This window comes from Lepisosteus platostomus, chromosome 6 (assembly GCF_059453375.1).
Source record: "Lepisosteus platostomus isolate fLepPlt1 chromosome 6, fLepPlt1.hap1, whole genome shotgun sequence".
Taxonomy (NCBI): domain Eukaryota; kingdom Metazoa; phylum Chordata; class Actinopteri; order Semionotiformes; family Lepisosteidae; genus Lepisosteus; species Lepisosteus platostomus.
In genome coordinates, this window is record NC_142616.1 from 65,050,057 (window position 1) to 65,061,688 (window position 11,632).

The 11,632-nt window shown below is 39.8% G+C and overlaps 2 protein-coding genes across 18 annotated transcripts in view; one reads left to right on the forward strand and one right to left on the reverse strand.

Annotated features, from left to right (window-relative positions):
* LOC148662139 (voltage-dependent L-type calcium channel subunit alpha-1D-like) overlaps positions 1 to 3,508 on the forward strand; it is a 118,873-nt gene extending 115,365 nt beyond the window's left edge. For all 16 annotated transcript variants that reach the window (XM_088636958.1, XM_088636963.1, XM_088636948.1 and 13 more), the window contains one exon: positions 42 to 3,508. In XM_088636958.1, coding sequence (XP_088493084.1) covers positions 42 to 332 — 291 coding nt within the window. In that variant the 3' untranslated portion in view covers positions 333 to 3,508. The remainder of the gene's footprint in view (positions 1 to 41) is intronic.
* chdh (choline dehydrogenase) lies at positions 1,989 to 11,605 on the reverse strand. Of its 2 annotated transcripts, XM_088636967.1 has the most exons (9): positions 11,474 to 11,605; positions 10,003 to 10,843; positions 9,632 to 9,783; positions 8,317 to 8,446; positions 7,952 to 8,086; positions 7,447 to 7,589; positions 5,316 to 5,418; positions 4,523 to 4,937; positions 1,989 to 2,798 (listed from the first exon to the last, which is right to left on the reverse strand). In XM_088636967.1, exons 2-9 carry the CDS (start codon positions 10,718 to 10,720, stop codon positions 2,789 to 2,791), a joined length of 1,806 nt encoding a protein of 601 aa, XP_088493093.1. In that variant the 5' UTR covers positions 10,721 to 10,843; positions 11,474 to 11,605; the 3' UTR covers positions 1,989 to 2,788. The 2 variants fall into 2 exon arrangements, with proteins under 2 accessions (XP_088493093.1, XP_088493094.1); XM_088636968.1 differs by lacking the exon at positions 1,989 to 2,798 and having other exon boundaries at positions 3,304 to 4,937.
* Between the last annotated feature and the right edge of the window lie 27 nt (positions 11,606 to 11,632).

The following is an 11,632-nucleotide window of genomic DNA, read 5'->3' on the forward strand; positions in this document are numbered from 1 at the left end:
AAAAAAAGAGCTTGAGAGTAAACCACGACTCCCTCTTTCAGGTATTAATATCGGAAGGACTGGGAAGGTATGCGAAAGACCCAAAGTTTGTCTCTGCAACAAAGCACGAGATTGCAGACGCTTGTGACATGACTATAGACGAAATGGAAAGCGCTGCTAGCAATCTTCTCAATGGCAGTGTGAATGGAGCCAATGGAGAGATGTTCCCCATTTTAAGCAGAAGAGATTACGAGCTCCAAGACTTTGCCACTGGCTACAGTGACGAAGAACCAGACTCTGGGAAATACGAGGAGGATTTAGCAGATGAAATGATATGCATTACGACTTTATAGCATTGGCTAAAAGAAAACAGCAACGGCAACAAAAATGCATTTATTGGGTTGTTAACAAAAGAAGTGCCTTTTTTCGTGAAACGGAATATTTAAGGCACTAGCTGGATCAACGGGCAGTGACAGGTCTGAGAGCAGGGAATGTGACAGCTGTTTGAAGCCAGAGAGAGCTTTGCACACAGGTGGTCAGCCTGAGAGTGGGAAGAACAGACATCGTAAAAAAACACCAAAAGGCTAAGACCTGCACCGAGAAGCAAACTCTGTTTTGCCAAGCAGGAACCTGTTTCCTCCCTAAGGATCAATGCAACCTTGTCCATACCCTTTAAGTCAAGCCTGGGCACAACAACCTAGGGAACAGCTTTCCTACTGGAGCAATGCAATTGCATTGGTAACAGTTAAAGTACGTGCACTCCCAGCAGGATAGGGTATAACCGGTGATGACAATCAGATACCAGATAGTGTCATTACCTCAGTTACTTTATACTGCATCAGCATATCAAGCAAATAAGTTTCCACTGCAAAACAAACATATCCTCCGGAGGAGTATAAGGTGAATTTTAACTCAATCTTGAATCTAGTTCTCAGTTTCTTCTTTCGAAGCACTGACATTAGTTTTCCACCTCTAAATAGCACCAGTTGACACGTAAATATCACTTTTACTTATTGTATTATCAAACTAGAGATAGTCTGTTTTACATGGCTGTCACTATAAGGCAACATACACTGAAGACAGTTAAGGCATTCAAGACAATGCACTGCAGCCAGGTTAACTTTGAATCTTAGAATAGCTTCTTTAATATTTCATAGTAGATAATACTGTACATGAATTGTAATATAAAAAATACTTTGTAAAGAGATGTTCTATATTTTGTAATTATGTACCGTATTTGACAAACAAAGCAGCAATATGGTTCCTAATTCTTGTTCTTATAAAATAGATTGATGTTATTTTATTAGGAACATAGAGTAATATATAAATATATATAGTATATTTGCCTTTTTTGATCAGATGTATCCTCTTAACTTATTTGCAAAAACAGAAGTTTTACGAATAAGTTTGAAGTCAATGTGAATATTGAAATTTGCACAAGGTATGCAGAAGCCACAGTGTTGTCTGGTAGAAGCACAGTTGCTTCATTAAAATGCTAAAATAATATTCTTGAGCAGTCTCACCTCAAACGTGTGCAGTTCTCACTGGTAAAAATCAAACAAAAGGTGAGAGGTGGTCATGGGGTTATGTCTCTTTTACTTTGGCTACTTTGTATTCACAGTACAGGTTTGTTGAAAATAAAGTATATGCTCTTTTTGCATATCTTGGTTGGTTTAACTCTTAAAATGCTTCGTGCATTAATAATGCTGCTTGATTAAAGTGTAACACAGTTTATAGGGTTTGAAATGTTTGATTGAAATACCTTAAAAATGTTGATTTTTCAAAAACAGATTTAATCTTTAAAATGTACAGTTAAGGTTCACTTATAGTTATCTGTATATACTGTACTCATTTAAATGCAATTCAGTGTAACATCTTGCAAGTCAACCTTTTGTATAAATTGTTAATAGCAACCAAAGCGAGTTTTATTTTTGTTAATTTTAATCTTTTTTTTCTAAAAAGATCTTGAAGGGAACACTTCTTTTTTTTCAAAGTTCACAAAGTAAAAATTCTGAATTTGGTTGAAAGCTTTAATTTCTTCCTTTTTTCCTGGAGACAATGTGCTCTTTACAGTTCCCTATTATACACAAACCTCCAATAACTTTATTGTACAAGTTATTTGAGATTTACTTTATCCAAGATTTAATATTGTGAAGATTTGCAAGAGACAGCACACAAAGAGACACTTTCTATACTAGTTTGCTGTTTTTCACATCAGATCTTTCAAACCCTGTAAGATGAAGTAAAGAGTGGTAAAGCAATATTACCCACACTCTTTCCATGTTACAATGTTCTAATATACCTCTACAAGAGGTGGGGGAAAACATATCAGTGTTTTAACAGGTTATTTTTAAATGTGGCATTTCTCACTCGTAAGGTATTTTAGCTATAGTTTTCCTACTGTGCATCCCAGTGTAATTTGAAATCAAAAAGAAAAAAAATCAATACCTTTCATTGTCATTTTAAAATGACACATCCTATTTTGAAAGAGATGTTTCCATGTATTAAAAGAAAAGAAGATTTGATTTCTTGTACATTAGAGTATACTGTGCTTTCAGTTAACCAAACATTGTAGTGTTAAAAATGTAGAGTCATAAATGGATGTGCATACAGAAAGGGCTCTTTGAATTGTTCTTCAAAAAATGTGTTCTGGTCTTTTTTTTCTGAAAATCTCTGAGGCTGCACTTTTTATCTTGGAAGGACCTTTTCAAACCCAGGCACATTGTACGTAGCAGTTTCTTGATATAATATGCATTATTTTTAAACACTTCTGTAAATTAACTAAAGACTAGTCCAAGTTACTTTAACCTCAGGGATTCCTGAAAAAAAAATGAAAACAAGAAAAAATGAATTGGTTTTAATCTATACCAATGGTATTTAAATATTAGCACATAGCTGTCTGTCTTTGCACAAGTAAATGTGTAGTACACTTGTTTCTCATTCATTCTTTTATATGACTTTCAAACTTTTGTGTAACAAGGTGAGCTAATTTGTATTTTCCTGTGACTGTATGTTCAGTATAGTGAGATCTATATTTGTAATTTACATGTCACCTTTTGATGCTGGGAGTAAGAAATAAATCCAAGGTGCACTGGTCTTTATTTCTGTAATAAAACCAGTTTGCGGTTTAAAAATAAAACAACAAAAATCTTGAAAAGTAATGTATAACAGTTTACAAACAATTTAATCATTTTTGATCACAGTTGTTTTTTTATTAATGATGTATTTAAATATATGGAAACAAATGTAAATTATGTACAGAAATGTAAGGCAAACTTAAAAGATATGTGGTAATGTATTCTACATGAAAAATTCCTGATACAATCTCTTTAAAGGTTTTATTCAGTAAACATAATTTCTCACAGTAGCAGCTTACATAGTTACCTTCTGTATCTAGGTTTTGTATCAATCAGAATCATTTTTTTGTATTTCTTTTCTTTTACTTATGTCCTGGATCAAGCTTACAAATCAACACTGAAATAATTTTATTTTCTAATGACTACTGAATAAACTACTATGAACAATCAAAGTTCAACATGGTGAATACTTACAGTATATCAGATTGCGTCATGTATTGATACAAGTACTGATCAGGGCAGAATAATATGTATTAGTACAAATGTTAAGGACAAAAATTTTAAAGGACAGGGCAAACGTGATTGCTAAGGACAAAGGCAAATAAAACCTGGCTTAAGTGAGGTAATTTTTATGTAGAACAAAAGAGAAGATCCTAACAACTAGTAGCACAAATATAAACATATTTGTCTGTTTACAAGATCGTGTTGGAAGTTCAACACACATTTGTTAAAGAATCTGTGTTCTTGTTGTTATATACTTTTAAGATAATGGTTAGTTTAAATCTAGTTAAGAATTGTTCAACCCTTGGTTGTGCAATCGTTCATTTAAAGAATTATAATGCTGCAGTTAGTCTTTATTTATTTCTAACCTTAAGACCCATATCAAATCCATAAAATTATTACAGTTAACAGTACGTCTGAATCTTTAAACAAATGCTTTCCAGTTTAGTGCTAGTAAACAATTCATTAAAGAAATCCTTGGACCTACAGTTGCTTAGGTTAGGTGATCTATAGAATTTAACTACATACACAGTGCGTGATCCAATATCAATTTTTTGTGTTCTGAGCCAATACCTTCCAAGGAACCAAATGACAAATGTGGTTGATAAAATCCATCCATCCATTTTCTAACCGCTTTATCGTCTATGAACTGGCTTCATTCCTCTGCTCTCCTCCCCACTGAGAGCTGGTGTGTGGGGAGCGTTCTGGCGCACTATGGCTGCCGTCGCATCATCCAGGTGGATGCTGCACATTGGTGGTGGTGGTAGAGGGGAGTCCCCATTACCTGTAAAGCGCTTTGAGTGGAGTGTCCAGAAAAGTGCTATATAAGTGTCAGCAATTATTATTATTAATTATTATCCATACAGTGTCGCATGGGAGCGATGGGCACAAGGCAGGGGGCTCATAAAGTGATCATTAAAAAATCGGCAGGTCTGATGGTTAATCTTTTGCAGAGGCGTGTTTACCTCTGGGATTCGAGAGTGGGGGGTTTGTATACCGGGACGTCTCCCTCCCTGAGGGGGGGGCGCCCCAGGATGCCGTCGGCTGCTTTTTCGGCGATCATGATGGTGGGAGCGTTGAGGTTCCCGCTGACCATGCTCGGCATGATGGAGGCGTCCACCACCCGGAGCTTCTCCACCCCTATCACCCGGGCCTCGGGGTCCACCACAGCCATGGGGTCCGAGGGCCGCCCCATCTTGCAGGTGCAGGAGGGGTGGTAGGCGCTGTCGGCTTTCTCCCTCACGAAGGCGTCGATCTCCTCGTCCGACTGGACGTGGTTCCCCGGCTGCAGCTCGCGGCCGCGGAACTCGTCGAAGGCCTTCTGGGCGAAAAGCTCCCTGGAGAGCTTAACGCACTGCCTGAACTCCATCACGTCAACATCTGTGCGAGGCAATGAATACGCCCAAATCAAAACCTTTCCCCCGCTCCACGCCCGTGAACTATAATGGGTTTACAAGATAGCGCTGAAAATTCCACACATTTGTTTTAAGTATTTCTGTTCTTGTAGTCTTATATGCTTTTATCGGATGGTTATATACTTTTATATCAAATAAGAATTGTAAACTGCATTTGTTGTGCCATCGTTCAGTTGAAAAATAATAATAGTGCACACACACACGCGTTAAAAATTCCAGTCTGTTTCTTGAAAAGACTAGTAGTGTTGTCTCAGTGTCCTGGCGAAATTTCCCCATGGCCTTTACGAATCATGGGGTCGAGTGTCCAGAAAAGAGAATAATAATGATCATCATAAGACTATACCTGTGGACAAGTAGTTTGGCTCAATGATAGGGTGATCCTGGGGATTGGCACTCTTGAGTTTTATCCAGCCTCTGCTGGTGCTTCTCATTGGTCCAACGTGAACCTGCAGTTATAGTGATACTGTTATCCTGCAGGAAGACTTCGACAGAAACCGTGTGCTTGAATTCACAGATCTTACCGATGAACATGAACAAAGTGTTTAAAGTTCCACATTATACAATACTACCCTGGTATGGGCAAAAAAATAAGGTTTATTCGACACACTTCAAAGCTATTAAAGAGGAACTGCAAGGCCATTTTCATATTTTAGGGTTAGAAAGAATCGGCATTGATAAGTGCATTTTGAACCGCAATGAAAGTAAAATGTACAGTAAAAGCTCTACAAAATAGCTAACATTTCCAGGTATGCACAGTGCCATATTGTCATCAATGCCTGTGATTCAGAATGAGGCAAGCAAACTTCTGGTGAGGTGAAGTGACCCTGTTACACTGTAAACAAGCAGGCTTGTGAGTACAGCTCTTTTAATAGTAATATTGCTCTCGGCTTCAAGACGCTTTTGCGAACAAATACAGTGCAACTTGCTTATTAACTTGGCCTGCAGATCGCGTTGGAGCATTTCTGCGATTAAATGTCAACTAAAGCACATCCTGTACTTAATCACTCATACATTGCATTAGTCATCACAGTGACTAGTGAGCAGGAAAGGACGATTTTAAACCACAATTTGTGCGAACTCTGGGTCTCGACCGTGACCAGACGAGGGATTTGCAGCAAAATGGCAACCATACAGTACATTCGCAAAGTTCATGATTTTGTGCTTAATTCCAAATGTGTAAATTTGTACATTTAATTTATTTTGTTATCGAGATTTAATAACTGGTCTGAGAAAATGGGACTGCAGGGCCCCTATAAAAGATAAACCTTATTTGGCATTTAGTTTCACAGGTGACTATTGTCTTAGGGACATCTGGTATGCGCTTTCAGAGGTGGGGCAAGATAAATATCATCTTCATTGTAATTTATGCTCAGGAAGACATCTGATTTTACTTACCAAATGTAGTTCCAGGAAAAATGAATTCACTGTATTGTTCTGCTCAAATATTTCCAGCTTATTTTCAAGATAACTTGGAAGTCTAAGTTTAGCACAGGCCTATTATGAAATCAACAGGTGTTTCCTGGTTTAGAAATATTTACAAAGAAATATTTGAATGGGTTTATTTGGTATTTATATTTCGAAAGAACACCTCGTGTTGTCGCAAGACAACTTATCACTACAAGTTCACATGGTAGGTTAGAGAACTGTTATACTTTCAATGTGAAAGAAAGGAATGCAATATTTTTTTACATACACTGCCTTTCAAAAGTATACACCTCTTTCCAGTGATGAACTGTAAATGATATATACACATTTTTTAAACTGAAATTAATCACAACGTAAAAGGTTAGTCTGTGATTATTCTAAACATTTTTATGGTAAAAAGAAGTTAAATGTCAGCATAAAACTGCAATTATCAAACCGTATACATCCACGTTTTTAACTGTGTGTCAGATCAAATCAAATCTCTTACCATTGCCTTTATTTAAAGTTAATTTATTTAATTATTCACTTAACAAACTGGATCTGTACTGGATTGTTAGTACTGAGGAACACATCCCTTTAGTAAAATGAGGAGCTGATGGGTGAATTTGGAATATTGACAGTACCACTGTGAAAAGTATTTGTGCAGTATTTGTGAAAGAGATGACCCCAGTGAAAGAATACAGTGCCCTCCAGAGTTATTGGCACCTTTGGGGCTATGAAAAAATGTCTTTGTTGTTTATCAGCTTGATCTTACACTGAAAATATGAAAGAAATCTAACCTTTCAGTGAGGTAAAATTATTAGAAAAGAAAAAATAATCATTTTTTTCTAATTTCTCCAAGGCGGCATTGTTTTGCACGCTGTCAGTAGAGTTCCGCACACTTGTAGGATCTAGACGAGATGTTGCTTCTTTTCTTTACTCATTCTTTACCGAATGTTAAAACAACACTTGCATGTTGTCAGTGGCTTTCTTGTAATGCACAGCAGCAGCACTGTGAAAATGACCCTTTCTCTCCACTCTCAGATGCAGACCTCTGTAAGTGTACTCACTTGATAGGCTTCTATTTTGGAGCTTATCCTTCCATGATCTATGACTTGTGATGGCAGGAAGTGAAACTGAATGTCTGGGTGGGTCACACCTGGACGACTTCTGATGAAGCCCCCACTCTCTAAGTGGGCAGTAGCACCGTACCCTAGGGAGATGCAATTAACAGGTTTTCTCAGCAGCTAGGAAAGAGGCAGAATGGATTCAGCAGAAAAATATTCCATTGAAGCAGCAGATACTCATCTGTAATGCTTAGATGAAAATACATACGACTGTAGCTTCAACCCTCCTCCTCAAAACAAAGAAAATATCCGATGAATGTTATATTTATGAAACTATATAGGCTGTTGGAGAACATCAAGCTGTCGATCATGCATATCAAGGTTAAGAATTTTGATACTTATGATTTTAACGACCACAGGACAGGGGAAAACACCGTTAAGGAAAAGAAAAATCAAAAAGTATTTGGATGTCCGACATAATTTCAGTTAAGCTGGCCAACAACAGTACCTGTGAATTTCAACAGCCATTCCAGACCAATCTTCACCATGTGGACTGGCTTCTGTGCCTTATAGAGAGTTATGGGTTGAGTGCACTCCTGCTGCACGTAAAGGTCAAGGTGATCTTGAAGATTATTTCCAACCCCTAAGGGAAAATGTTGATACAATTGATACAATTTTGAAATACAGAAAAGATGTCCAGGCTTCCCACACAGATCACAAACACTCTTGCTGAGTGAAGCCAAGGCTCCAGCAGTAACACCATGCGGATTGGACAACGAGACAACTGCTGCCAGGAGAAAATGGATCAACTGTCAAACTTAAAAACCCCCGGAAGGGGAGAAGGAGAAGTAGGAGGACAAGAAGAATTGTAACCTGGAAGATGGACCACCACAGGAATGCCCAGTTTGTTTAGGTCATCTGCATTTCCAATTCCAGAGAGCATGAGCAGCTGAGGAGAATTGATAGCCCCTCCGCACAGAATAACTTCCTTGTCTGCATAGGCCTGAACCAGAAGACAAAGCATAAAGACTGCCAAAGTCTGTCTTGGTCTACCGCCAAATACACATGTACGTACAGGAAAAAGATCAAACAGTTTTATGCAGTTTGGCAATCACCACTTGCTCAAATAATGCCCTGTGCCAACCATGGAGAGGGACTAAAGAATTAATGAAAATTTCAATTGAATTGAGTTAATTCATTCAATTCAGTTTATTTTTATATAGCGCCTTTAACAACAAGGTTCCCCAAAGGCGCTTAATAAAGCAAGTGACCATGCATGTTCTGAATGTACGTTAAGAATCCAGTTAGTGGACACCTGTATCACAGACCTCAACCTGGAACTTATTTATCTTTATGTACTCCTGCAGCAACTTGAAAAGGATGAATAATATTCTGATATGAATGTTTTTAAAATATGCCATATGTCGTACTACACGGTATATCTGAATGCACTTCTGCAAATGTATTCACAAAGCGTGTTAAATCTGTACATGGAAATATGTAATGTAAGACAAACTAACATTAGTCTAACATTGATTGAAATGTGGTCATCTTGACAACTAAAAATTTGTCGCCAACGTGAATATACAAGAAATAATTACAAGATTTAGAGTAGATTATGTCTTAAAGTGTTCTATGTTGTGTTAACAGAGGTGATAAATTATTACACTGTACTATATGTAGATTAAATAAATTACAGCACTGACACAGACATTACGTCATGACCTAAAAGAACTTCCGAAGAAGGGAGATGAATCAGGACACAATCCTCATTTAACGCAGTTGCTTAGAGATGCCACAGCTTTCAAGATGACCACTGGCATTGTGATTTAAAAATCCAGACGCAGTCTCTAAATTCAGCAACTGAATTTTACAAACCACCCCCCTTTATCTGGCCACTATATTATCTTAAACCAAAGGTACACTTCATACAAGTGATATCATTTTACAAGATAAAATAGTTTGGCAGTCAGTGTTTGGCATCCACAGCAGATATCTGTCGGGACATGTGCAGGAACTGCAACAGTAATTGCTTCTGAGGAATGAAACAGAATCCTTAATGGGTGTGATCAGTGGCAAGACAGCAGCTGTGAGGAATGCATTTCACAAACACAATGAGGCAAATGGCTCATTACATCATTTGTCGAACACATGGGCGCTGCAAAAAGTGTACAGGAAATGGTCTTACCCTCTTCTTCTCTCCCCTCTGTATATATTCCACTCCTACAGCCTTTGTCCCCTCGAACAGCACCTGGGTGGTCAGGCACCTGACCTCAGCCTTTAGGTTCGGTCGTGCCAAGGCTGGGCGCAAGTAGGCACTAGCAGTGCTCCATCTTTGACCTGGGCATGGAATGGTCTCAGTAAGTGCACTTTTTACTCAGTTCAGAACCGCTCAGAATAATTCCAAACAAAAACAGCGTGCTTGTTTACTTTTCATTCGCAACGGGACTGCCTTTTGGCTTGGAACAGAGGCACGCAGAGGTTAGATGATTAGGCACCTGATCACATGGCCACAGAAATCTCCGATCTCCCTGACCCTACAACCAAAAAACGAAATACCTCTGTGGATCGTCATGTCCATCCAGCCAAATCCCTCTTGTTGATAGCCATTCATGTCATCTGTGAAGGGGTAGCCAGCCTGCAGGCCTGCCTCTATGAAAGCGTGGTGCAGTGGGTGGTTTGTTCTGCCCCGAGAGACGTGCAGTGGTCCATGAGCTCCTCTGTACTGGTTGCCCCCAAGCTCGTGGGCCTGGGCCTTCTTGAAATAAGGAAGGCAGTGCTCGTAGTCCCAGCCCGTGGCCCCCTCCCGGTGCCAGTGATTGTAATCTTCCGCGTGGCCCCGGATGTACACCATGGCGTTCAGGGACGAGGAGCCCCCCCAGACTCGGCCCCTCGGCCAGTACATCACCCGGTTGTTCATGCGCGACTGGGGCGCGGTGTGATAGAACCAGTTATACCGATCGTCGCAGAGGTTATACATCAGAGCCGCGGGCATGTGGATCTTCCAGGACAAGCGCGTGCTGTTCAGGAACAAATCGCTTGGGCCGGCCTCCAAAAGGAGCACCGAGTCGGCCTGGCTTTCAGAGAGCCTGTTCGCCAGCACGCACCCCGCCGAGCCGGCTCCCACCACCACATAGCTGAAAGCCTGGCTCTTCCTCCCCACTGCTGAGGTGCTGTAGTTGTGGTATTCCTGCTGTGGCACTGTTGAAAGCACCCTTTGCCACACCCTGGTTCTGTTCATGGCCATGGCACTCCTTGAAATGACAGCGGAATGCATTGCTCTGCAGAAATCCGTCAGACTTTACTCTACTCCTGGGGGCTACAGTACATTAGATCCGATATGCACCATATACCAGAATCACTTTGTCCCACTACAGTTAATAATGTTTCTCCACAGAGGCTGAGGGGGCAAATACAGAATGGAAACAGTCACACTATTGAAAGATATTTTATATAATACAGACCCACCAGTGGGAAATTTCCACACACGAAGAGTTCAAAGTGTAAAATTCCAACAGTTTGCACTACAATCCTATCCGCCCCACAAATTCACGCTATTTGATTTGGGATAACTGGATTTACAGTTTGGAAAAGCGGGCATTGTCTTCTAAAATGCACTGGCACAGAAGGCCATTTATAATATTTGAGTATTCAGCTGATTAATACGGGACGCATGTTCAACGGGTTTGACAAATCTGGTTTTATATAGCGCGGTAATCAATAAAAACCGGTTACAGGTGTGTTAATCAGTAATGCACAAAATGTAAAGGACGTTTTCCTTTGCAATAGTCACAGTTCGAGACGGTTTCTAAACCACGACCCTCTTTTACCCACCCGCACTCCCCCAGTCCCGTTTCTAATGGCGTGATTTCCAGTGGACTCTAGCCCACACTGAACTCGTAAATACAATTGAAGGCCTGTTTTCCCACGGACGTACATGTGGTTAAGCTAAACAAAAACTGGGTCCCGCTAGTGATTCGATATAATTTTGTTTTATTTCGAAACTGTTACACCCGGCCACACAACTTACCCGGCAGAATAAACAAGATCGGGACTGAAAAATGCCCATGTAAAATTCAGGTAGCCTCGGGGATCGCTATGGGGAAGCTGGCACCGCAGGGCGGAGTTTGTTACAACTTTCCAATGATAGAAAGGAGAGTATTAATAGATCCACTGTGCTCCAGAAGTG

Bases quoted from the DNA above. Each gene is read 5' to 3' on its own strand.
- chdh (XM_088636967.1), bottom strand. From the start codon at position 10,720: ATGCATTCCGCTGTCATTTCAAGGAGTGCCATGGCCATGAACAGAACC. The intron at 9,784-10,002 runs GTATTTCGTTTT...TTCCATGCCCAG, and splicing joins GGACATGACGATCCACAGAG to GTCAAAGATGGAGCACTGCT. The intron at 4,938-5,315 runs GTATAGTCTTAT...TGCCTCGCACAG, and splicing joins GCCAAACTACTTGTCCACAG to ATGTTGACGTGATGGAGTTC.